The sequence below is a fragment of the Mytilus edulis genome, chromosome 7 (assembly GCF_963676685.1).
Source record: "Mytilus edulis chromosome 7, xbMytEdul2.2, whole genome shotgun sequence".
NCBI lineage: Eukaryota > Metazoa > Mollusca > Bivalvia > Mytilida > Mytilidae > Mytilus > Mytilus edulis.
Window position 1 is genome coordinate 86,073,106 of NC_092350.1, and position 27,553 is coordinate 86,100,658.

A 27,553-nucleotide genomic window follows, 5' to 3' on the forward strand; every position below is an offset into this window, starting at 1 on the left:
TGATTTAAAGTGTGGTCTGTGGGTTGGTATGATTAATGTTTGTAAATCAAGTGACTACACCATGTTAAATACTTTGATTATTTGTCCGTGTTGATTGGTGATTTAAAGTGTGATTTGTGGGTTGGTATGATTAATGTTTGTAAATCAAGTGACTAAACCATGTTAAATACTTTGATTATGTGTCTGTGTTGATTGGTGATTTAAAGTGTGGTCTGTAGGTTGGTTTGATTAATGTTTGTAAATCAAGTGACTACACCATGTTAAATACTTTGATTATGTGTCTGTGTTGATTGGTGATTTAAAGTGTGGTCTGTGGGTTGGTATGAGTAATGTTTGTAAATCAAGTGACTACACCATGTTAAATACTTTGATTATTTGTCTGTGTGTAAAGATTTGATTGGTTATTTAAAGTGTGGTCTGTGGGTTGGTATGAGTAATGTTTGTAAATCAAGTGACTACACCATGTTAAATACTTTGATTATTTGTCCATGTTGATTGGTGATTTAAAGTGTGGTCTGTTGGTTGGTATGATTAATGTTTGTAAATCAAGTGACTACACCATGTTAAATACTTTGATTATTTGTTTGTGTTGATTGGTGATTTAAAGTGTGGTCTGTGGGTTGGTATGATTAATGTTTGTAAATCAAGTGACTACACCATGTTAAATACTTTGATTATTTGTCCGTGTTGATTGGTGATTTAAAGTGTGGTCTGTGGGTTGGTATGATTAATGTTTGTAAATCTAGTGACTACACTATGTTAAATACTTTGATTATTTGTCTGTGTTGATTGGTGATTTAAAGTGTGGTCTGTGGGTTGGTATGATTAATGTTTGTAAATCAAGTGACTACACCATGTTAAATACTTTGATACTTTGTCCGTGTTGATTGGTGATTTAAAGTGTGGTCTGTGGGTTGGTATGATTAATGTTTGTAAATCAAGTGACTACATCATGTTAAATACTTTGATTATGTGTCCGTGTTGATTGGTGATTTAAAGTGTGGTCTGTGGGTTGGTATGATTAATGTTTGTAAATCAAGTGACTACATCATGTTAAATACTTTGATTATGTGTCCGTGTTGATTGGTGATTTAAAGTGTGGTCTGTGGGTTGGTATGATTAATGTTTGTAAATCAAGTGACTACACCATGTTAAATACTTTGATTATTTGTCCGTGTTGATTGGTGATTTAAAGTGTGATTTGTGGGTTGGTATGATTAATGTTTGTAAATCAAGTGACTAAACCATGTTAAATACTTTGATTATGTGTCTGTGTTGATTGGTGATTTAAAGTGTGGTCTGTAGGTTGGTTTGATTAATGTTTGTAAATCAAGTGACTACACCATGTTAAATACTTTGATTATGTGTCTGTGTTGATTGATGATTTAAAGTGTGGTCTGTGGGTTTGTATGATTAATGTTTGTAAATCAAGTGACTACACCATGTTAAATACTTTGATAATTTGTCCGTGTTGATTGGTGATTTAAAGTGTGGTCTGTGGGTTGGTATGATTAATGTTTGTAAATCAAGTGACTACACCATGTTAAATACTTTGATTATTTGTCAGTTTGTTAAGATTTGATTGGTGATTTAAAGTGTGGTCTGTGGGTTGGTATGATTAATGTTTGTAAATCAAGTGACTACACCATGTTAAATACTTTGATTATTTGTCCATGTTGATTGGTGATTTAAAGTGTGGTCTGTGGGTCGGTTTTATTAATGTTTGTAATTCTAGTGACTACACCATGTTAAATACTTTGATTGGTTGTCCATGTTGATTGGTGATTTAAAGTGTGGTCTGTGGGTTGGTATGATTAATGTTTGTAAATCAAGTGACTACACCATGTTAAATACTTTGATTTTTTGTCTGTGTTGATTGGTGATTTAAAGTGTGGTCTGTTGGTTGGTATGATTAATAAATCAAGTGACTACACCATGTTAAATACTTTGATTATTTGTCCATGTTGATTGGTGATTTAAAGTGTGGTCTGTGGGTCGGTTTTATTAATGTTTGTAATTCTAGTGACTACACCATGTTAAATACTTTGATTATTTGTCTGTGTTGATTGGTGATTTAAAGCGCGGTCTGTGGGTTGGTATGATTAATGTTTGTAAATCAAGTGACTACACCATGTTAAATACTTTGATTATTTGTCTGTGTTGATTGGTGATTTAAAGTGCGGTCTGTGGGTTGGTTTGATTAATGTTTGTAAATCAAGTGACTACACCATGTTAAATACTTGGTTCACATAAATTCAAGTGAAATTTTGTTCTATATATCAATTTAAAATGTATACATTTTTTGTTAAGAAAGATCGCGAATAAAAATGAATGTTACCTGTTCTGATTTCACCCAAGGACTGCATCCTTGGTCTAATAACCATTTTGTTACATCAATATGTCCATTCTCAGCAGCAGAATGTAAAGCTGTTTGTCCAAACTATAACAATATAAAAATATAAACATGTTAATGGTGTGTGATAATAAATCAAGAGAGGTGTCAAACAATTTATCTAAATGTAAGAAATATAACATTGGCTAAGAAAATATCCAATTATACTTGTGTATAAACTGATAAATGGTAGATTAAGATTATAAACTAAATATATATTTTCTGATTCAGTTCTACAAAACATGAAAAAATAATAGCAAACCCCATTTAATATAAGTCTAACAAGTTCTTGTTGTCCATTTAACATGTTTGGTTAACAACATGATTTTATGTTGATTCTGTCATGTCTGTAGAATAATCAAAGTTAAAAAAAAAAAAAAATTTCAAGAAACCTTGAAATGAGTTATATTTTCTGATTCAGTGCAAAGAGACAAGAAAAATAAGACCCCACTTTATATAATTCTCTCAAATATTAGGTCTCCATTAAATCTGTCTGATTAACAATGATTCAGTAGAATAATCAAAGTGAAAAAAAAAACTTTTTTTCAAGAAACATAAAAACAAGTTATATTTTCTGATTCAGTACGAGACAAGAAAAATAATACCCCACTTTATATAATTCAATTTCTGTCAAGTATTTGTTATTTTTAAAAGATGTTTTACATTAGATCTGTAGAATTAACATTATCTGACTAACACAACTTGTTCTCATCAACTTCTCATTAAAATCAGATGTTTACAAAATAATTTTTTGTCAGGAAACAAAATAAAACCTTTACTATCTGATTCAGTTCTGTGTTACGAATAAAATGAGACTCCACTTTATAAAATTCTAACAAATATTTGTTGTCCATTAAACCTGTCTGATTAACAACATGATTTTGTGTAGATTCTGTATAAAGTGATGTTTGGTCAGAGTAAGGTCATTATATCTATTATTACCAGGTCTGTGGCCTCTAACTGACTGCCCTGACTGACAAGGTACATCACTACCTCCAGGTGTCCTCCCCCAGCCGCCCACATTAATGGTGTCTGTCCATACTGTAATATCAACATATAACAGACATCAAAACTTGTGTCATAAACTGGACAATGTTGTGTAATAAATATAAACAAAATATATATCACATGAATCAGTGGTCAAAACTGAATAAAATGACCAGTCACACTTGTATTTATATTCTACATAAACAACAAATAAACAACATGTTTTATTGTGAGATGTCAGAACTTCCATCAGAACTGTCAGGTTAAAAAATAATTTTTTTCTAGAAACATAAAAACGAGTTATATTTTCTGATTCAGTACGAAGAGACAAGAAAAATAAGACCCCACTTTTAAAAAAAACTTTTATCAAGAAACATAAACAATATTTATATCAATGGACTCAGCTGGACAAGACAATTAAAATGAGACCCCACTTTATATAATTCTAACAAATATTTGTTGTCCATTAAACCTGCCTGATTAACAATGATTCAGCAGAATGATCAAAGTTAAAAAAAAACTTTTTTTCAAGAAACATTGAAACGAGTTATATTTTTTGATTCAGTACGAAAAGACAAGAAAAATAAGATCCCACTTTATATAATTCTGTCAAGTATTTGTTATTTTTAAAAGATGTTTTACATTAGATCTGTAGAATTAACATAATCTGACTAAAGATGTTAACACAACTTGTTCTCATCAACTTCTTATTAAAATCAGATGTTTACAAAATAATTTTTCGTCAGGAAACAAAATAAAACCTTTCCTATCTGATTCAGTTCTGTGTTACGAATAAAATGAGACCCCACTTTATATAATTCTAACAAATATTTGTTGTCCATTAAACCTGTCTGATTAACAACATGATTTTGTGTAGATTCTGTATAAAGTGATGTTTGTTCAGAGTAAGGTCATTATATCTATCATTACCGAGTCTGTGGCCTCTAACTGACTGCCCTGACTAATTAGGTACATCACTACCTCCAGGCGTCCTCCCATAGCCGCCCACATTAATGGTGTCCTTCCCCACTGTAATATCAACATATAACAGACATCAAAACTTGTGTCATAAACTGGACAATATTGTGTAATAAATATAAACAAAATATATATCACATGAATCAGTGGTCAAAACTCAATAAAATGACCAGTCACACTTGTATTTATATTCTACATAAACAACAAAAAAACAACATGTTTTATTGTGAGATGTCAGAACTTCCATCAGAACTGTCAGGTTAAAAAAAAACTTTTTTCAAGAAACATTAAAACAAGTTATATTTTCTGATTCAGTACGAAGAGACAAGAAAAATAAGACCCCACTTTATATAATTCTGTCAAGTATTTGTTATTTTTAAAAGATGTTTTACATTAGATCTGTAGAATTAACATTATCTGACTAAAGATGTTAACACAACTTGATCTCATCAACTTCTCATTAAAATCAAATGTTTACAAAATAATTTTTCGTTAGGAAACAAAATAAAACCTTAACTAACTGATTCTGTTCTGTGTTACGAATAAAATGAGACCCCACTTTATATAATTCTAACAAATATTTGTTGTCCATTAAATCTGTCTGATTAACAACATGATTTTGTGTAGATTCTGTATAAAGTTGTGTTTGGTCAAAGTAAGGTCATTATATCTATCATTACGTAAGTGGATGTGGCCTCTAACTGACTTCCGTGACTGACAAGGTACATCACTACCTCCAGCTGTCCGTACCGAGCCGCCAACATTAATGGTGTCTCTACCCACTGTAATATCAACATATAACAGACATCAAAACTTGTGTCATAAACTGGACAATGTTGTGTAATAAATATATAAACAAAATATATATCACATGAATCAGTGGTCAAAACTGAATAAAATGACCAGTCACACTTGTATTTATATTCTACATAAACAACAAATAAACAACATGTTTTATTGTGGGATGTCAGAACTTCCATCAGAACTGTCAGGTTAAAAAAAAAAACTTTTATCAAGAAACATCAACAATATTTATATCAATGGACTCAGCTGGACAAGACAATTAAAATGAGACCCCACTTTATATAATTCTAACAAATATTTGTTGTCCATTAAATCTGTCTGATTAACAATGATTTTAAAAGAATGATCAAAGTGAGAAAATTTTTTTTTTTTTCAAGAAACATTAAAACGAGTTATATTTTCTGATTCAGTACAAAGAGATAAGAAAATTGAGACCCCACTTTATATAATTCTGTCAAGTATTTGTTATTTTTAAAAGATGTTTTACATTAAATCTGTAGAATTAACATAATCTGACTAAAGATGTTAACACAACTTGTTCTCAGGCCGAGAAAAAAAAGATCCGTGTTTCCGGTAACCCGACCGACCCTGTTTTTTAGCCCCGACCCTAACTTTTTTATTGGATCTTCCAAAAAAAAAAAAAAAAAAAAATTATCAACCGACCCTGTTTTTGACACAGGCTTCTGATAGATGACATAATATTTTTTCTCTCTTGCTTCCTCTTGCATAGAAAGCCAGTAAAACATTTTATTAATGTCAAAAGGTATTCCAAATAGGTTAAAATCCAAGAAATTTGCACAGCAGGTGCTCAAAAACATTGCAAATGGCACACTTCCGGTTTTTGAAACTAATTACGGATCCGGACTTGGAAAAAACATGATAATTTTCCGGATTTCATTTACGATGTCAAAAAAAAAAAAAAAAAAAAAAAAAAAGAATTCCGACCTACCGACCCTATTTTTCAAAATGATGTTACCGGAAACACATATCTTTTTTTTTAGGCCTCATCAACTTCTCATTAAAATCAGATGTTAACAAAATAATTTTTCATCAGGAAACAAGATAAAACCTTTACTATTTGATTCAGTTCTGTGTTACGAATAAAATTAGACCCCACTTTATATAATTCTGTCAAGTTTTTGTTGTTCTTTTTTTTTTTTAAATCTGTCTGATTTTAAAACAATGATGATCAAAGTTAAAAAAAAATAATTTCAATAAAAATAAAAACAAATTATATTTTCTGATTCAGAATAATGAGACAGGAAAAATGAGATCCCACTTTATATAATTCTAACAAATATTTGTTGTCCATTAAACCTGTCTGATTAACAGTATTTTGTGTTGATTCAGATTAATGATCAAAGCTTAAAAAGTATTCAGTTGTATTACATGTAAAATGTTTGTGTGATGTATAACAGAACTTTGCTTCATATGTGCTGTTGCTTATTATGGTAATATAGCAATGGTGTATGCTGTCTTTGAGCTGGCATGTCAGTTAACTGCTAGTAGTCTGTTGTTATTTATGTATTATTGTCATTTTGTTTATTTTCTTTGGTTACATCTTCTGACATCAGACTCAGACTTCTCTTGAACTGAATTTTAATGTGCGTATTGTTATGCGTTTACTTTTCTACATTGGGTAGAGGTATAGGGGGAGGGTTGAGATCTCACAAACATGTTTAACCCCGCCGCATTTTTGCGCCTGTCCCAAGTCAGTCGCCTCTGGCCTTTGTTAGTTTTGTATCATTTTAATTTTAGTTTCTTGTGTACAATTTGGAAATTAGTATGGCGTTCATTATCACTGAACTAGTATATATTTGTTTAGGGGCCAGTTGAAGGACGCCTCCGGGTGCGGGAATTTCTCGCTACATTGAAGACCTGTTGGTGACCTTCTGCTGTTGTTTTTTTCTATGGTCGGGTTGTTGTCTCTTTGGCACATTCCCCATTTCCATTCTCAATTTTATTGTTTGTATTTTTTGTTTGCATTGCCTGTAAATGTGATATGTCACTTGTTTGTGAGCATTGTAAGAGTGTCATTGCTATGTCACATGTTGGTGTTGAGTATGTGTACGTCATATTGGTGTTGAGTATAAGAGTGCCATTGCTATGTCACATGTCGGTGTTGAGTATATGAGTGTCATTGCTATGTCACATTTTGGTGTTAAGTATACAAGTGTCATTGCTATGTCACATTTTGGTGTTGAGTATAAGAGTGTCATGGCTAGGTCACATGTTTGTGTTGAGTATATGAGTGTCATGGCTAGGTCATATGTTTGTGTTGAGTATATGAGTGTCATGGCTAGGTCATATGTTTGTGTTGAGTATATGAGTGTCATGGCTAGGTCATATGTTTGTGTTGAGTATATGAGTGTCATGGCTAGGTCATATGTTTGTGTTGAGTAAAAGTCTTTCATTGCTAGGTCACATGATGATATTGAGTATAAGATTGTTCTGCCTAAGTCACATGTTGGTGTTGAGTATAAGAGAGTCATTGCTATTTCAGATGCTGGTGTTCAGTCTATGAATATCATGGCTATGCCACATATTTGTGTTGAGTTAAAGAGTGTCACAGCTTTGCCACCTGTTTGTGGTGAGTTAAAGCATGTCATTGCAATGTCACATGTTTGGTGTTGAGTATAATAGTGGCATTGCTATGTCACATGTTGGTGCTGACTATACTAGTGTCATTGCTATGTCACATGTTGGTGTTGAGTATAATAGTGCCATTGTAATGTCACATGTTGGTGCTGAGTATAAGAGTGTCATTGCTATGTCACATTTTGGTGTTGAGTAAAAAGAGTGTCAGTTATATTTGTCACTTGATGGTGTTGAGTAAAGAGTGTCAAAGCTTTGTCATATTATTGTGTTGAGATTAAGTGTGATTGTTATGTCACATGATGGACCTGATATGGACTATCACTGCTATGATAGAAACAATTGTTTTGAAGTGGTTACTTTACAATCATTTTAGCTACACACTTGTTTAAAGCATAGTGTTACGTCTAAACTGGGTTTTTTAACGATGATCCAGGAAACAATACTGTTTCGAAGAAATATATTCATAAAAAAGAAAATTCTCTGATTTTAGTCTTTTTCCTTCGAATAGAATTTATTGGATATAAATCCTGTGTTCCCAGAAGTCTAAATTGATGATTTCATGATCTATATTGCAATTTTACAATATCTTTTTAATTGAAAATTGATATGTCATGTATTTTGAATTACAATAGACAACACTCAGCAAACTGATTTTTATTTTGTTAAATAAAAGGAATATTTTGACCGAAGAAGGGGAACATGTTTAGACCATTAGAAACAATATCTGTCTAGCCGTTACACTGACAAGGCACACAGACAGGGGATCTCTCATTGGAGTGGTAAAATGTCATGTTCAGTACAGGAATGGTAAATGCATGTTGTATAATAAGGGGTAACAGGTCATATTCAGTACAGGGGTGGTAAATGAACGTTGTATAATCAGATGTCACATGTCATTATCAGTACAAGAGTGGTAAATGCATGTTGATTGATCAGGTGTCACGTCATGTTCAGTACAGGAGTGGTATATGAATGCTGCACATGTCATGTTCAGTACAGTGGTGGTAAATGAATGTTGTATGATCAGGTGTCACATGTCATGTTCAGTACAGGAGTAGTATATGCATGTTTTAGGATCAGGTGCCGAATGTAATGTTCAGTACAGAAATGATAAATGAATGTTGTATGATCAGGTGTCATGTGTCATGTGTCATGTTCAGTACTGGAGTGATAAATGAATGTTGTATGTTGTAGTGTCACATGTAATGTTCAGTATAGAAATGATAAATAATTGTTGTATGATCAGGTGTCACATGTCATGTTCAGTACAGGAGTGGTTAATGAATGTGTATGATGTTGTGCCACTACAGGGGTAGTAGATGGATGCTGTATGATCAGGTGCCACATGTCATGTTCAATACAGGAGTAGTAGATGAATTTTGTATGAGCAGGTGTCAAATGTCATGTTCAGTACAGGAGTAGTAGATGAATGTTGTATGATCAGGTGCCACATGTCATGTTCAGTACAGGAGTAGTAGATGAATGTTGTATGATCAGGTGCCACATGTCATGTTCAGTACAGGAGTAGTAGATGAATGTTGTATGATCAGGTGTTACATGTCATGTTTAGTACAAGAATGGTAAATGAATGTTGTATGATCAGGTGTCACATGTCATGTTCAGTACAGGAGTGGTAAATGAATGTTGTATGATCAGGTGTCACATGTCATGTTCAGTACAGGAGTGGTAAATGAATGTTGTACAATGTCATGTCACATGTCATGTTCAGTACAGGAGTAGTAGATGAATGTTGTATGATCAGGTGTCACATGTCATGTTCAGTACAGGAGTGGTAAATTAATGTTTTATGATCAGGTGTCAAATGTCATGTTCAGTACTGGAGTGGTAAATTAATGTTTTATGATCAGGTGTCACTACTGGAGTGGTAAATGCATATTGCTTGCTCAGGTTAATTTACTGCGTAGTTCCAATAGTTTTTCAGTAAGACGCTACCAAAATCCATAAATCTATAGCTAGCGAAGTCTCGTGGAATCCGAGATTTTATTGATTTTATACTGAAAAGCCTAATATCAGATTCATTTCCAGCTAGATATACAGTTCCCAGGCAGAAAACAGGGAAAGTGCATGTGACGTATAATGAAATTAATTACAATTTTCCAGCACTAATCTAACTATGAAGTTATGGGACAGCAACCCAATGAAATAAAAGTGTTATTACATATTTCATGTTTGTTCTTGTTGTTTTGTGTAATGTTGTAGGAACTGTTGTCTTTTTAGTATTTCTGTTTTATGCCAAGTTATTCTCCTTATACTTTTGTAATGTGACTGTCTCCTTAGTATTCTATCCACTATTTGATAGGTGTGGTATACATCAATGATTTGTTAATACATTTCTAATATTGTGTGTAAAAACAGGAGTTACTTTACTATTGTTAATACAGAAACATGTAATGACTAATATTCTAAAAACAACTGTTTGATTGGTTTTACATTAGTATTTTTGGGGCCCTTTATAGCTTGTTGTTCGGTGTGAGCCAAGGCTCTGTGATGAAGGTCGTACCTTGACCTATAGTGGTTTACTTTTATAAATTGTGACCTGGATGGAGAGTTGTCTCATTGGCACTCATACCACATCTTTCTATATCTAGTGATTTATCTGGTTCATCTTGTGTGTACTGTAAGTAAATACCTTTATATGATTTAAATATTTCTACTTCACTTACACTTTTATATTCCAAATTAGCTCCATTTTGTAAAGATAATTCCACATCTTTAAGATTTCCCTCCTCAGCAGCTCTACAAAGTTTCTGTAAGTAAAACAAAGCTTAAGCATTTCTCTCCTGCACATAATAATGTATGATAAATGTATTAATTCAAATTAAGTAAGTAAGTTAGTATATTGGTAATTATAGTGACATGTGTGTTACAATGAACATATTTTAATTAACAAATTCACAAACTACTTTTTATAGTTTGATTTATTCTACTTATTATGTCCACTTTTACAGTTTACTTTTCAAATGCAGTGACAACAACTGATCAAGACAGTAAAATTGCTGTTTGTAATTTCAGAGTTTTTGGAGAAAACACAAAAACTGTTGACGCTGTATAATGTATCAGGTTAACTCCTTGAAATTTTTTCCATTACAATTCTTATAACTCTTGTCATTTTGATTTTCTTTTATTTTCCCTCTATGAATCTCGCTGACCATCATCCCTTACAGCCTCTATTATGACAAGAACTACCTATTGTATTTATTGTGAACTTGTTCTCGTCCTGAATATGCATGAAATATTTGCCACTGGACGTTAAGCAACCAACAATCAAGCAATCCCTATATGAATACAATGAACTACACACATGTAGCTTTCTGTACAGTTTAAAGACAAAAATAGGTCACATGACTATCGAAATTTAAGAAGAAAATCTTACCTTATCCCAATCTTCCATTATATCCTGCAAAAAAAGAAAAAAACACATTTTTAAATATATATATTAGTTTATAATTCTAATATTTTAACCATTGATTTAGGTCATAATTTTTCTCCACTGTGTAAAGGTTAATGTATCCATCATCTGCAAAGAAGTAAAGGGTTAACAAGGCATACCGACAAAAGTTTACTTAAGACAGTTGATTTTATTATCTCCCCTTTAACATGTAAACTTTAGTTTACCATAAACAATATCTGTCCAGTTGTTACAACAACAAGGTACAAAAATTACCGGACATATAGACAGTATATTGAAGTAAGTTGATTTGATTATCTCCCCTTTAACATGTTAGACTACCAGAAATACTATCTGTCCAGCTGTTTCACTGACAATGTCCTACATGGACATATAGACAGTATATTGAAGCAAGTTGATTTGATTATCTCCCGTTTAACATGTTAGACCACCAGACACAATATCTGTCCAGCTGTTTCACTGACAAAGTACATGGACATATAGACAGTATATTGAAGTAAGTTAATTTGATTATCTCCCCTTTAACATGTTTAGACCACCGGACACAATATCTGTCCAGCTGTTACACTGACAAGGTACATGGTCAAAAGGACAGTATATAGAAGTAAATTGATTTGATTATCTCCCCTTTAACATGTTAGACCACCAGAAATAATATCTGTCCAGCTGTTACACTGACAAGGTACATAGTCAAACGGACAGTATATAGAAGTAAATTAATTTGATTATCTCCCCTTTAACATGTTAGACCATCACAAACATATCTGTCCAGCTGTTGCACTGACAAGGCACATGGACATACAGACAGTATATTGAAGTAAGTTGATTTGATTATCTCCCCTTGAACATGTTAGACCACCAGAAACAATATCTGTCCAACTGTTACACAGACAAGGCACATGGTCAAATGGACAGTATATAGAAATGATTTTTGGCTGTTGTTATTTTGTTATGAGCCCATATATACATAATTTAGTCATGTGACCGTGACGTCATCAACGTTTTTTCATGGTTTTCTACCGTTTAAAATGGAATTCAGAATTAAATTATAAGAAATGACTGTGATATTTTTTCTGTCTATTTGAAATAACATAAAAAATGTGGTGTACACTGTTAAATAACCCACTACGCACGTTAATATTCAGTGTGCACCAAATTTTTAATGTTATTTCTTCATGGACAGAAAAAATATTACAGTTTTTCCTTAATAAAATTAATTTGATTATCTCCCCTCTAACATGTTAGACCAGAAACAATATCTGTCTAGCTGTTAGTCACTGACAAGGCACACAGACAGTAAATGGACAGTATATTGATGAGAGTTAATTTGATTATCTCCCCTTTAGCAAGTTTGATCACCGGAAATAATGTCTGTTTAGCTGTTGCAATGACAATGTTTTTATTCTTTGGCTCATGCCATCAAAGCTAATAAGATTTTATATAGTACTTATAAAAAGACTTGATGTAGTGAATGTCCAAAAAGAGACACTTACACCTATACATCAGAAATATATATATACCGAGTATGATTAAATACCCAAAGTCCCAAACAGAAGTCTGTTGGTTCTAGTCCTGAAACTGTTAACAACTACAAATTATCCTTCATAAAACTCCATTTCTAACTTCAGCTTATTTCAAAGGGTGTCATCATGGCATTAATACCAGCTGCCACAGGTCAATAACAATCTGCAAATAAACGTTAACATCAAATTTAAATCATGTAAAAATAATAGATATCGTCATATGATGCTGGATAAGCCAATCAAATTAAATCAGTTTTTGTATTACGTTTTTCGTATCTTACTCCTTGCAGTGTGATAAGATATATCTCTTAAATAGATAACAGGTCACAACTATAAGAAAATCATTTTTATTTGATATTTCTTCCATTCCTATGGTTGAAAAAATGATAATGCTACGGATTGCACATATTATTCAGCAAATTAAATTCTTATAAATGATAATCAGCACTGTTGTTGTATGGGAATTGTAATCAGGTACTTAAGGAACAAATATTATTTCTAGTTAATCCTGGATAATGACGATTACAGATGCTTGATGAACTTTAATAGAACTAGAATACAGGCGATCCCCCTCTATCTGGTAAATGACATCACAAAGGCACAAAATAAACGTTCATAGAACTAGAATACAGGCGATCCCCTTTATCTGGTAAATGACATCACAAAGGCACAAAACGAACGTTAATAGAAATAGAATATATCTCCTTTAAATATCTGGTAAATGACATCACAAAGGCACAAAACGAACTTTAATAGAACTAGAATATAGGCGATCTCCTTTAAATATCTGGTAAATGACATCACTAAGGCACAAAACAAACTTTAATAGAACAAGAATACAGACGATCCCCTTAAATATCTGGTAAACATGGTAAATGACATCACAAAGGCACAAAACGAACTTTAATAGAACTAGAATATAGGCGATCCCCTTTATCTGGTAAATGACATCACAAAGGCACAAACTAAACTTTAATAGAGCTAGAATACAGGCGATCCCCTCTATCTGGTAAATGACATCACAAAGGCACAAAACGAACTTTAATAGAACTAGAATACAGGCGATCCCCCTCTATCTGGTAAATGACGTCACAAAGGCACAAAACAAACTTTAATAGAACTAGAATACAGGCGATCCCCTTTATCTGGTAAATGACGTCACAAAGGCACAAAACAAACTTTAATAGAACTAGAATATAGGCGATCCCCTCTATCTGGTAAATGAGATCACAAAGGCACAAAACGAACTTTAATAGAACTAGAATACAGGCGATCCCCCTCTATCTGGTAAATGACATCACAAAGGCACAAAACGGACTTTAATAGAACTAGAATACAGGCGATCCCTTTTATCTGGTAAATGACATCACAAAGGCACGAAACGAACTTTAATAGAACTAGAATACAGGCGATCCCATTTATCTGGTAAATGACGTCACAAAGGCAAAAAACGAACTTTAATAGAACTAGAATATAGGCGATCCCCTCTATCTGGTAAATGACATCACAAAGGCACAAAACGGACTTTAATAGAACTAGAATACAGGCGATCCCCTTTATCTGGTAAATGACATCACAAAGGCACAAAACGATCTTTAATAGAACTAGAATACAGGCGATCCCATTTATCTGGTACATTTTTTGTAAATGACATCACAAAGGCACAAAACGAACTTTAATAGAACTAGAATATAGGCGATCACCTTTATCTGGTAAATGACATCACAAAGGCACAAAATAAACTTTAATAGAGCTAGAATACAGGCGATCCCCTCTATCTGGTAAATGACATCACAAAGGCACAAAACGAACTTTAATAGAACTAGAATACAGGCGATCCCCCTCTATCTGGTAAATGACATCACAAAGGCACAAAACAAACTTTAATAGAACTAGAATACAGGCGATCCCCTTTATCTGGTAAATGACATCACAAAGGCACAAAACGGACTTTAATAGAACTAGAATACAGGCGATCCCCTTTATCTGGTAAATGACATCACAAAGGCACAAAACGAACTTTAAAAGAACTAGAATACAGGAGATCCCCTTTATCTGGTAAATGACATCACAAAGGCACAAAACGAACTTAAATAAAACTAGAACACAGGCGATCCCATTTATCTGGTAAATGACACCACAAAGGCACAAAACGAACTTTAATAGAACTAGGATACAGGCAATCCCCTTTATCTGATAAATGACATCACAAAAAGCACAAAACGAACTTTAATAGAACTAGAATACATGCGATCCCCTTTATCTGGTAAATGACATCACAAAGGTACAAAACGAACTTTAATAGAACTAGAATACAGGCGATCCCCTTTATCTGGTAAATGACATCACAAAGGCACAAAACGAACTTTAATAGAACTAGAATACATGCGATCCCCTTTATCTGGTAAATGACATCACAAAGGCACAAAACGAACTTTAATAGAACTAGAATACAGGCAATCCCCTTTATCTGGTAAATGACATCACAAAGGCACAAAACGAACTTTAATAGAACTAGAATACAGGCGATCCCCTTTATCTGATAAATGACATGACAAAGGCACAAAACGAACTTTAATAGAACTAGAATACAGGCGATCCCCTTTATCTGGTAAATGACATCACAAAGGCACAAAACGAACTTTAATAGAACTAGAATACAGGCAATATCCTTTATCTGGTAAATGACATCACAAAGGCACAAACGAACTTTTCTGGTTAAGGAGACTCGCGGGTATAAGATTTTCAGAAAAAAAATGAACATTAATTTTTCATTACAAATTTTATTTATTACCTTAAGTAGTAGTTACTTTATCATATGGTACAAAAATCATTCCAAAACATCAATTTGTGTTGGCCCCAGCGGACTTTTAAAATGTAGATATCATTGAAAAAGCTAATTATCTCCCTTTGTTTCAAAAATGCCATTTTTTGGCATTAAATTTGAAATATCTTATTTAACTCATCGGTGACCTAGATTTTTTATTGTTGTTTTCGAATAAGCTGTTTATAAACTAAATAATTGTAAAATTTTAGTGATTTCTTAATTTAGTTCTTTTTTTATTTCGATATTACCGCTAACTCTCCTTAATATTAGTTCAACAGAAAAAAAAGGACATGAACAAAAAAGTATGCTTCTTTCGAAGGCACATTGTGAGCGTAAATGAACAGTGACCCCATTTTTTTATTTCATTTTTCTATTTAGTGTAAGATAAAGTTCATTTATAGAAAAATATAGACAAATCCTATATTAAATAAAAACAATTATTTAGACCCGCGAGCCCCCTTAAACTGGTCTATTGCATTTACTTTTTAAATTCAACTTTAACTTATGAATTTTACAATTCTTATTAGATTTCATTTTACTTCAAATACTTTTCTTTTTGATTTCTTTTGCAAACTATATGTAACACTAATAGTTACATTTAATTTTTTGAACCTTACATTTGAATTTCTATTCGTTTTTCAGTTCAGTTGACTATGTTTTACGTGTCGATTGTTGTACATTTGTAAACAAATCGTTGCTTTTTATTTGATGTACATCTTTGTTCAGGCATGGGCCTCGGTGGCCAAGTGGTCTAAGTAGTTCTACTACTGACAATCACTAGACAGTAAAACACTGAGGTTGTGAGTTCAAACCACGCTCGTGCAGGTGCACTCGACTCCAATCTTAATTGACTAGGATTGTCAGTTTTCCTATCGAAGGTTGGTGGTTTTCTCTGGGCACTCTGACAGGCTTCCTCCACCTATAATAAACAGCGCATCATATGCCTGTCATGTTTTCTAGGAATAAAGTTAAATAACTTCTCAATGTCATATCAGAAATTCATGAAAAATTAAAGGGAGGTTATTTTAATAGATATAAACCAGGCACCAAAGTTTAATAAAAAATAATCAAAGCACAAAGGTATTGTCCAACCAGATGCTCTGCAGGGTGCAGTTTTATACGACCGCAGAGGTCAACCCTGAACAGTTGGGGCAAACTTGTATGGACACAACATTTAAGCTTGATACAGCTCTGAATTTGGATTGTGATTAAATAGTTGACACAATGTGATTAAATAGTTGACACAACATAGGTTTCTGACACCATGGACACAGAATGAATGTGGTCTAAGAACTTAAACTTAAAAATTTTAGATTGGACATTTACCTTTTATGGTCCAATATCCAAAATCTAAATACATGGTTAGACTGAGCATATCATAGAACTCCAAGAATTAAATTTTTTATGAATTCAAATAAAGTTCAATTTTAGACCCTTTAGACCTCAATGTGGACCTATTTGATAACCGGGCCCAAATATTAATCAAAGAGCAGATTGCTCTGAGGGATACGATTGCCATTGTTTCATTGACACATGTATACATGTAGCTGGATAATATTATATTCAAAACTAATTCAACTGCACATGTAAAATGTAATTTATGTAATTTTAATAGTTACAAAATAGCCAATCCCAGATAAAAGTGTATTAACAATGTACTTAGGCCTATTGTGTTTTATTTTTGTACTATCAATTTAAAGTTAACTTTCCACAGCAGTCACTGAGACTCGGAGTGAGAAAAAGTATTTCATTTCGTATCTTATCACCTATATTTTTCCTATGTTAGTTCTTGGAGGAGCTTTATTCCTAACTTTTTAAATATTTAATTTCCTTTGGGTCAGTGATCATGACTCCTTCCGTACACATTTCTCGGTTTAAATTGCTATCATTTTTAATAGAATACCACGTTTATCGACAGAACGAGCTAATATTTGACATGCTCTTTTTGATTCAGAATTCACGGAAGTTACTTCCGGAAGGGAGACAACTCGACACAATAATATGGAAGACTCCATTTCGCCTAAAGGGGTGTACTAGTAACAACTTTAAGATGTGGACTACATTTATTTTAATCTAAATGATGCATATGATTTAAAATTATGCAACAACAATAACCTTCAATAGCAGACATACATAGAAAAGATCCATGCAATGAATTATAAGTTAACTAATTGAGCGGGAAATCCAGAGCAACCATTCAATTTAATACCCCTTGAAGTCAAGAAAACTATACGCATGCGCATAATTATTAAAACAAACCCTGGAGCAAGAACGTATATTAAATGTTAATTAAACGACCTAGATGATTATCTATTTCTTTATGGAAGTACAATCTCAAATATCAGTTTCATAACTGTAACATATAAGAAAAACTCCACTTCAGTTCTTATATATGACAGAAATAGATTTATCAGAATTCAGAGAACTCTCGCATTTTTATCAAAATGGGGAATTCCCTCTGACGTGTGTCTAAATTTATAAAAACACTAAATATAAATACTGCTTAATTCTGATTTTCCGTGTTGTTAAAAACATGCATATAAGTCAAGGGAATTATCAAACATGCAGATTATGAAAAGAACATTACAGGAAAATTGTTTAAGATCAATCCCTTTGTCTGATTGTACCTTTAAAAGCAAGACAATCATAAGAATCTGTGATGTTCCCTAATGTTAAGAAACTAGAGGCTCTCAAGAGCCTGTGTCGCTCACCTTGGTCTATGTGCACAGATAAATTTATGACAAAATTGTGTTTTGGTGATCATGATGTGTTTGTAGATCTTACTTTACTGGACATTCATGAATTTGGACCAGTAATTACAGTGGAAAATATTAATTCATCTAAAATTCAAATACAAATTGGGTGCAAACATGTAGGGTGGTAACAAAGTTAGGGGGGGGGACATGCGAGGTGCAAAAGTGTATTGGATGCGAATGGACCTGATACCGGTAGGGTTAGGGCAAACAAACATATTCTTTTAAATGGCCTGAATGTTGTATAAAGCAAACTAAAATAATCAAAAAGAAGGCTCCTATATATATATATACATTTTAAGAAGAAAGCAGGTTTTCTGTCTCAGAAGAGGATCAAATTAATCAGAAGACATAAACCATACAAAATATAAGTGCAATTAAAGTAAATTATATTGGATGAACTTGGTTTTAAATAAAACTCCCTAAGCAAACATTTCTCTAGCAAAGTGTCTATATAAATTTGTAAGATTTGGAAATAACGCGACATGGCGCTGATCAGCTGAACGAGCACCTGCTAGAATAGAGCGGTAAACTTGTTCAATTTCGGAAATTTTTTCTTACTTTAATACTCGGACTGTAGATTTTATGGTACCATGTAACAAATAAATTATAAGATATGTCGCACTTCTAAGGACAAAACTTGTTAAAACGATATTGTTTTGGCTTTATTTACACTTGGCTGCCATCTTGAAATATTTAGATATCACCAAGGCGACTACGTCACTACAGTCGGATTATCGCCCCTGATTTTCTAACTTTATAAGCGATTTTATAAATAGTAAAATAGATGTATTATATGTCTCTGATCTTAAGAAGTACAAATGTCTGAAGTGCACGAATCTGATCATGGGCACATCACTACATGTGACTAAAAATCTGTCAAATGCATAAAATTCTCATAAAAATAAAGATTTCTTGAATTTACAAAATACTTTTAGTTATTGTTAAACTATCTAGTGACTAGTAATTGCTGAAAGAACATGACTGCTTCAGCTCACTGAATTAATTTCCACACCAAAAATACCATTTAAATTCCAACCAAGTCAATAAACCATGAATGACTTGAGGTTTGGGCAAACAAAATTTTAAACATTAAATAAACATAAAACATATATGATGATGTACCTTAATTATCAAATGACATATGAATAATAATTTATAACAATACATATTAGACAAGCAAGATTTAATTCGCAGCAGGTCAAGTTTACGAGCTTATTCCATCTACGCCAGTGACTTACAACCTTACGACTTTTCACATTGCGCCAGAGGGTTGCATCCTGTTCTGCAAATTATGCTTTGTTTAAACCATAATGAATTTGTTTCACCAAAAGCTAAAAGATTCCAAAATATTGTTTTTAAAGCTGATTTTTAAATTTTCCAATATCATCTGTCATTTGAAAAGATTTAATATTCAATGGCCTTACCTTTAAATAAGGATGTACTTAGATGAAGTTTTGGAATTTGTGTCAGATGTTTGGATTGTTTTTCCATATGATAAAAGGTGAAATATGTTACTCAATAACACCAATTTATCCTTTATTTATACCTAAATAGCTGAAGGGCTATTTGCCAAAGTTTAAGCAGATTTTTTAGTTTCTTTCTTTTAAATCGAGACCCAAATAATACCAATGAAAATATATTAAGTTAAAATATAAAAATAAAAGTCTGAGTTAGCCTTTTCCCGCCATATTTTATAAATTAAATATCTCGAAAAGGAGCTGCATGACCTATCAATATTTTTAGCTAATTTTTATCCTTTACTAATACGCTTCCAGCTTTTAGTACAATTTTAAATATTCTTATTTATTCAATTTCACCTAAGTACACCCTTACGAAAAATATGGTAATCAGTTATTGAACAATATTAGGGTGCATATTAATAATAGCAGAGCAAATTGTCATTATACTGTCAGAATGTGGCACCATATTCATTGACATCTTTCCAAACAAAATACGGAAATTTTTCAGTCGCTCCATTTCTCTTTCTACATGAATTCGTACATGAGCTATATTTCGGCTTCTTTCCACTTCAAAGGCACTAAGCTGGTCTTTCCCCTTAACACACGATGGTATGATTAATTCCGCCCCCCTTGGTGCCCATTCATCTCTAATAAGAAAACCACGGTCTGCTAGTACGACATCTCCATGGTTTATAAAGTCAAGATATCCTGATTTAAGTGAAATTATCTTATCTGAAGTCCGCCCCCCAAATGCACGTGAAACAAAAGAAATACTACCACACGGAACAATACTGACTAAAAATTTAATTGTTTTGTGGTGTTTATAATTACTGTAAGTACATGATCTAGAGTAAAATTTGATGGAGTCTCTATATAAACTTCTGTGCAATCTATAACTGAAACACATCTTGGAAAGGCCTCCTTGAAGCAGTCTGGTCGAGAGCGTAAAATGTCATCTTTATTTGGCCAATGAATCAACCACTTCAATTTGTGTGCTAATTGAGGGATGACACTGTCAATTAAATTGGTAACCAAACTAAGGGAAACTCCAAAACGAAACGAAATATCGGTATGGGGGGAATTTAAACGTAATTTCATTAAAACCAAAAGAAGGATATCTGCAGAACTCAAAATATTAGAAGAAGGTATATATTTACTGAAAGGGGAAAAAAATAAATAAATTATGTTTTCTTAAATTTTAATTGAATGTTAATGAGGGGTTAAAGAGAAAATATCCCTTTGTCTAGTTAATTTTGTTTGTTCTACATATTATTTCATAGTTTAAATTTTCCTAAATGTAGCATCAAAGAAAAAAACAAACAAAAAAGGAAAAAAAGAGTAAATATTAAATGTGAAAATTCTCCATCTGAGAAAAATTTGAGTTACTTCCCTTTGCCCAATAAATTTTATAGATCTATATCTTGCTTTACACCAGAAATTGATTTTGAAATGAAAACAAATTTGTCGATTGGTAGTTGGAATATTCAGGGCCTGGGAGGTAAATTAGAAGATGACTATTTTTTATCTAGTCTTAAATATGACATAAATATTTTAATGGAAACTTGGAAGGGTGCTGATTCTAGTACAAACATTGTAAATTTTAATTATGTACAGAAATCTAGAAAAAAGAAATTAAGATCCAAAAGATACAGTGGAGGTATAATTGTATATTATAAATCTACCTTACATAAAGGTATATCTGAAGTTTTAAATGTAACAAAATCTGACAACAGGCTATGGTTAAAGCTTGATAAATTTTTCTTTGGTTTAAAAAAAGATATATATGTGTGTGCATGTTATATTCCACCATTGTCATCTACATACTTTAATGATGACTTTATATTACTTGAAAATGAAATCTCAAAGCTGTCATCCAAAGGTAATATTCTTATTATTGGAGATCTTAACGCTAGAGTCAGTAATCATTTAGATTTTATTTCTGATGAAAATAATATTCATGATGATCTTTTAAATTTATTGCCAGATGACTATCTGGGTGATTCACATATATATAGAAATTCTTTAGACAAAGTATTAAATCCTCATGGAAAACAACTCATTGATCTATGTATTGCCTCCAGGCTCAGAAAACTGAATGGTAGATTTGTAGGAGATCTTTTTGGTAATGTAACTTGTTATAAGCATAATGGTTCAAGCACTGTTGACTATGCCTTGTCTGACATGGATTTGATGTCCTCTATCGAATATTTTTATATTGGCGAACCAACATATTTGTCAGATCATGTCCCTATATCTGTTATACTGAAATGTAATATATGTCACACAGAACATAAAAGTCATAAATACTTTACTCAGATAGGAGTGAAATATAGATGGGAGAATACATCAAGAGACAAAATGATTGAAGTACTAGGGGAAAATTTTATTAAACAACAAATTAGAGATTTTGAAGACTCACAGTTTGAACAAACTTTTTCAGGAATTGACAAGGCAACTTCTGATATAAAAAATATTTTTGAGAGCCTAGCAAATAAATCATGTAAAATTGTAAGATATAAAAAAGTTAAACAAAAAATACTAAACAGAAAACCATGGGTTGACCATGAAGTACGTGATCTTAAAAAAACTATTAAAGCAAAAGGAGCTAAACTGAGACGAGAATCATTTAATTTAGAGCTAAAATGTAATTTTTTTACACATGCTAAAAAACTTAAAAAATTAGTAAAGAGAAAGAAAATTATATTTAAAAAGAGCTTATATGAAACATTAACAAATTTGCAAGAAAATGACCCAAAAAATATTGGGAACTCCTTAAAAAATTAAAAAATGAAGACACTAAACAGGATCATTGTTCAAATATTAAATTAAATAACTATGAAGAACATTTTCAAAATCTTGGTAAAGCTGAAAAATATGATAACTCTTTTAAAGAAAAAGTTAAAAAAGATTTAAATATGCTTGAGAGTACTTTAGAACATAATATTTGTACTGATAGTCCATTTTCAATATCAGAAGTAAAGAACTGTATAAAAGAATTAAAATCAGGGAAAAGTGCTGGACCTGACTTAATATCTAATGAAATTATAAAATATAGTAGCATTGTTACAGTTACAGCCATAGTTAAACTTTTTAATCTTATTTTATCATCTGGTATTTACCCCACCAGCTGGATGAAAGCTTTTATTGTTTTAATCTAAGTCTGGAGATAAAGAAGACATATGTAACTATAGAGGCATTTCTATTTTAAACTGTCTAGCAAAATTATATAGCTCTATTTTGAATAAAAGACTAGTAAAGCATTATGAAAATAAGTTCTCCAGTCATCAATTTGGATTTTGTTCAAATCACAGAACATCTGATAGCATATTTATTTTAAAAACTCTTGTCACCAAATATTTGAAAAAAAATAAGAAAAAGCTGTTTGCTTGTTTTGTAGATTTGCGTGGTGCTTTTGACTCTGTTTGGCATAATGGCCTGTTGTATAAATTGATAAATGATGGTGTTGGTGTGAAATTTTATACTACTTTGAAAAATATGTATAGTTTATCCCAGTCTGCACTGAAGATTGGCAATGAACACTCTTTGTTTTTTCCAATAATTAGAGGTGTAAGACAAGGGGACAGTTTAAGTCCTACTTTGTTTAATTGTTATATAAATGATTTACATTCAATTTTTGATGTAAATTGTAACCCTCCAGTTCTTGATACTTCAAGTATCCAAACACTCAGCTATGCAGATGATTTAGTGTTACTGTCTGAGACACACCATGGGCTTCAAAACGCATTAGATAAACTAAATAAATATTGCACTAAATGGCAGTTGAGTGTTAATACAAACAAGACTAAAATTCTAGTTTTTTTTAGAATATTTATAAACAATCCCCACCCCTCTTGTTCAATAATAAATTTTTGACTGAAGTTAAGGACTTTAAATTTCTAGGGAATATTATTAACTATAGGGGAAATTTTACAAAAACTACTGAAGAGCTGTCTAAAAAAGGCATTAAAGTTTTATTTTTATTGAGAAAATATATGTTCAATTTTAATTTTGTTCCCACTAATTTGTCATGTAAATTATTTGATACTCTTATAAGACCTATTTTGACATACAACTCTGAAATTTGGTTTATGGATAATTTTCAGTCAGCTTTTAGGGCATCTAATAGAGCTGCAGTAAATAATACATTTTGTGATACTCTTGCATTAGCAGAAAAATATCCCTTTGAGAAGGTTCATTCAAAATTTTGTAAAGCAGTATTAGGACTGAAAAAGACAGCCACTAACATTAGGTGCTAGATCAGAATTAGGTAGATTTACTTTGGACTCCTATATAAAAACTCAAACACTCATGTATTTTTATAGAATAAATTGTAATGATATTAATCCCCTGGTTAAAAAATCTCTACAAACAAACATAAATTTACATTCAGAAGGAATTTATTCTTGGTACTCATTTGCAGATAAAATTTTTAAAGAGATGAAATTAAACCCAGAAAACTACTCTAATAATAATGTACCTTTTAAACAATCAAAAAACATGTTAAAATGTAATATAAAAAAGTGTGTTTCAGAGGAATATGAAAAAAATACTTTAATTAAACTTTCAAAAATGGATTCCTCATCCAAACTTTGTCTTTATGGGAAATTAAAAAATAATTGTCAGTCTGAGGAATATTTAAATTGCAATAATTTTATACATAGGCAGTTACTCTCAAAATTTAGACTAAGTGATCATTCCCTAGTCATTGAATTAGGAAGGTACAGAAACATTCCAAGAGCACAAAGATTATGTAAAAAATGTGAAGTCCTAGATGATGAATTTCATTTCTTTTTGTATTGTGACATTAACTTATCTTTGCGTTCTAATCTTTTTGCTTATCTAAAAGACTATGTACCATTATTTCAACATCTTGATGCATTCAATAAACTTAAACACATTCTAAACCCCATCCCTGAACTTGTTTGTCATATTGGAGTCTTCATAAAACAGTCTTTAGAACTGAGGGAGTCAGACCCGTGTCAGGCAAGGTTATGATGGTGTTTTTTACATACATTTATAATTGAACTCTAATGTTCTATTATTCTATATATTGTATTGTATTATTTTGTATTTCATTGTATTACATTGTATTTCACTGTATTGCATTGTATAGTATAAAATTATTGTTTGATTGTATTGCTTGACCCTCATGGGTGTAATTTTGCAATAAAGATTATATAATAAACAATGGCATGCGGGATGTTCCAATTTACAGGTATAATATACCATATGTATCAATGATAAGCTAATTTGTGTCTTACATACAAGATGTTAAAAATCAATAACGCCGAGCTCACCTGTTAATTAATGCTAAATTATGCAGAGATGCAATACATTTTTAATTAGAAACAGTTAAAACTTTCCCACATTCCCATTTTATTTATTTTAACACCAAAGGAATACTTTTACGACCTATAGACTACTGCTCTGCGAGAAAAAAAAGGAAGGAACAGTTTTGCTGTTGCGTATCAGAGGAGGGACGACACTTTGCACACGGCACGCATAAACGGATTATATTATCGATCACCGGAAGTTTACGGTTCATTAACAAAATGGAAGTCGAAGTGGTCACATCAAAAAGCGTCTGTTTAAATTCTTCAAATATATGGCTTTTCTGCATAGAAAAAGATAAATACAGTGTGTCAATGAGAGACTGTCCATCTGTGCAAGTAAATGCACGGGTTGCTCATATCAGTCCAGCAGATAAACCATTGATAAGACGACGAGTGTTGATGGCGGATAGCAGTTGTCTGACGTCGTTGTACAACCAACCTCCACCACAGTTACTGCTCATCACTAACTCATGTGATTTTAAGGTATTATTTTGTTACTATCTATGTTTATTTATAAATCGTTTTGACCCTGATATACAAAACGTCTTTCAATGCCTCGACGGCATGAATTAATTTAATGAAAGGACCGAGTTGGGAAGTCAACATTGAACTTAATTTTTATTAAATTATATAGAGCCATCAATTTATTGTACATATCGTTTTTGCAAGTAACATTGTACTCCTATTGATAGAGTTTCAGGGTAATAGCAAGTTTGTTGTTCCTGAGATACCAACCAGTAGTCATTAATTGTTTTAATACACAGACATGACGGACCAAATCATTTTCAAAAGACCACATACAATAGAAAAAACACACTAATAGTAACATTAAACACGCACATGATGAACTATTTTTGTTTTTGCCCGTGTCATTGTTGTACACAGCCATGTCAAAAACGGGGGGTCCAATTATAAGTCCTCATTTAAATGCATTGATCATCCAAGAAAAAGGGGGTTAAAACTCCCTCTGGATCCGCCACTGATATAGTTCTTAGGTTTTAGTTATTTAATGTCTTGGTTATTAATTATATACTAAAACCATATCGAGTTATGATACGATAGAATATTTATATCAATGAGACAATATAAAGCAACTATTATATGAAATTTTAATTTTGTTTCAGTTCAACAAAGATGCAGTTTCTAAAGTTTTCAGTGATGGGACAGATTCATTGGCTGTGCTTATTTGGTCCTTTGTTATGATTCCTGGAGCTCAGCTGAGATCCCAACCAGACCATTGCAATGCAGTCGACCTGCCAGGAATGCCAGTGTGTGATTATGAAGATTTAAACTGTTCATGTGTACGCGGAACAAGTATTTTCTCAACAACTTCAACAGATCAACAAGATCAGAGTAAAAGTATGTGTATGCCTGTAGCTGTCAACATGGACGATAAAGTTAAAGTAGACACTGTTCAGTACACAGTTACAATACCAATCAAAGGTTCAACATATGGTGAGGAGTACCAGAACAATCTAAAATTTGCACGTACCTCCATTAGATTGAAAAAAGAAGTTTTAGTTGAACTGTCACGTGAGACAGATAACCCAAAAGACAAAAACGCAATTATAATCAAGGCAAACATTGATGGTCAGCTACACCCCCTAGGTTATGTAGGACTTCAGCATATCCCCAAGGTTGCAGCAGCAATGAAGAAAAATGAACTAGTGAAAACTACAGTTAAACATGTTACCTCATGGTTTGTGAAAAACATTAATTAATGAAAGAAAGTTAAGAGGTTCTCTGTTGCTATGTAAGACGGGCAAGTGGCTATCAGATGCACAGGACAATATGTACAACTCTGAGTTCTGATCAACTGTACTGTATGTCATGTATATGGGACATTTCTAAATGTTCATGAAATATCTCTTGTCTTGCTCAAGATGATCAATGTTTATATATATATATATCTGGTTGCGTATGAAAATTTGCGGCAACGCTTCATAATGACAAACTGCATTACCAAACAACGATTTAGTATCTAAAAAAAGTATTTGACAAAAAAAATGAATAACATCGTATATAAAAAGACACAATCAATCCCAATCGTAAGTCATGTATATTTTTCTTGTCTGTTATTTCAAACTTCGTCGGTGACGAACTTGATTGAACAAAATGGCGTCAATGTGAAATATAAACATGGGATTTTGAAAAATCATAGCAAATTCGTTTTTATCACCATTTTTATAAAACCAACACTATTTGATAGAAAAAAGATTAAGCTTTTAAATTGTATGTCAATGTTATATATATTTCAAGTAGTTATTTAACTCATACCAAAATACAAAGTGTCGATGTATTTGTTGACGCACAACTTAAAATTTTCAACATGTTTCGAAATAAAAAAAATTACATAGTACCAATTATATTTAGCATTCGTAATTTATACCAAACTGTAGGAAAATATTTCTTCTTTAAAGTGATATCTCCTTTTCTCACTTCGTTTTTTCTACTTTTCAATATTA

General features: G+C 32.1%; 2 protein-coding genes across 4 annotated transcripts in view; one reads left to right on the forward strand and one right to left on the reverse strand.

Moving 5' to 3' along the window:
* Positions 1-19,005, reverse strand: part of LOC139482711 (uncharacterized) — an 82,309-nt gene extending 63,304 nt beyond the window's left edge. Inside the window, exons 1-6 of one of the 3 annotated variants that reach the window (XM_071266779.1) lie at positions 18,862-19,005; positions 12,727-12,875; positions 11,154-11,177; positions 10,444-10,527; positions 3,335-3,433; positions 2,339-2,440 (exon numbers count right to left, since the gene is read on the reverse strand). In XM_071266779.1, coding sequence (XP_071122880.1) covers positions 2,339-2,440; positions 3,335-3,433; positions 10,444-10,527; positions 11,154-11,171 — 303 coding nt within the window. In that variant the 5' untranslated portion in view covers positions 11,172-11,177; positions 12,727-12,875; positions 18,862-19,005. Of the gene's footprint in view, positions 1-2,338; positions 2,441-3,334; positions 3,434-5,037; positions 5,133-10,434; positions 10,528-11,153; positions 11,178-12,709; positions 12,876-18,861 lie in introns of those variants that run through there. The other 2 variants (XM_071266778.1, XM_071266780.1) reach the window with 2 other exon arrangements.
* A 6,290-nt stretch (positions 19,006-25,295) lies between these two features.
* Positions 25,296-26,888, forward strand: LOC139529660 (uncharacterized). Its single transcript, XM_071325513.1, has 2 exons — positions 25,296-25,571; positions 26,213-26,888. The coding sequence occupies exons 1-2, from the start codon at positions 25,308-25,310 to the stop codon at positions 26,807-26,809; spliced, it is 861 nt and encodes a 286-aa protein (XP_071181614.1). The 5' UTR covers positions 25,296-25,307; the 3' UTR covers positions 26,810-26,888.
* The last annotated feature ends 665 nt before the right edge of the window (positions 26,889-27,553 follow it).

What these genes read in the sequence shown, in the direction of transcription:
- LOC139529660 (XM_071325513.1), top strand. Translation starts at nt 25,308, where the DNA reads ATGGAAGTCGAAGTGGTCACATCAAAAAGCGTCTGTTTAAATTCTTCA. An exon ending in CTAACTCATGTGATTTTAAG is followed by an intron (nt 25,572 to 26,212) that starts GTATTATTTTGT and finishes ATTTTGTTTCAG; the next exon opens with TTCAACAAAGATGCAGTTTC.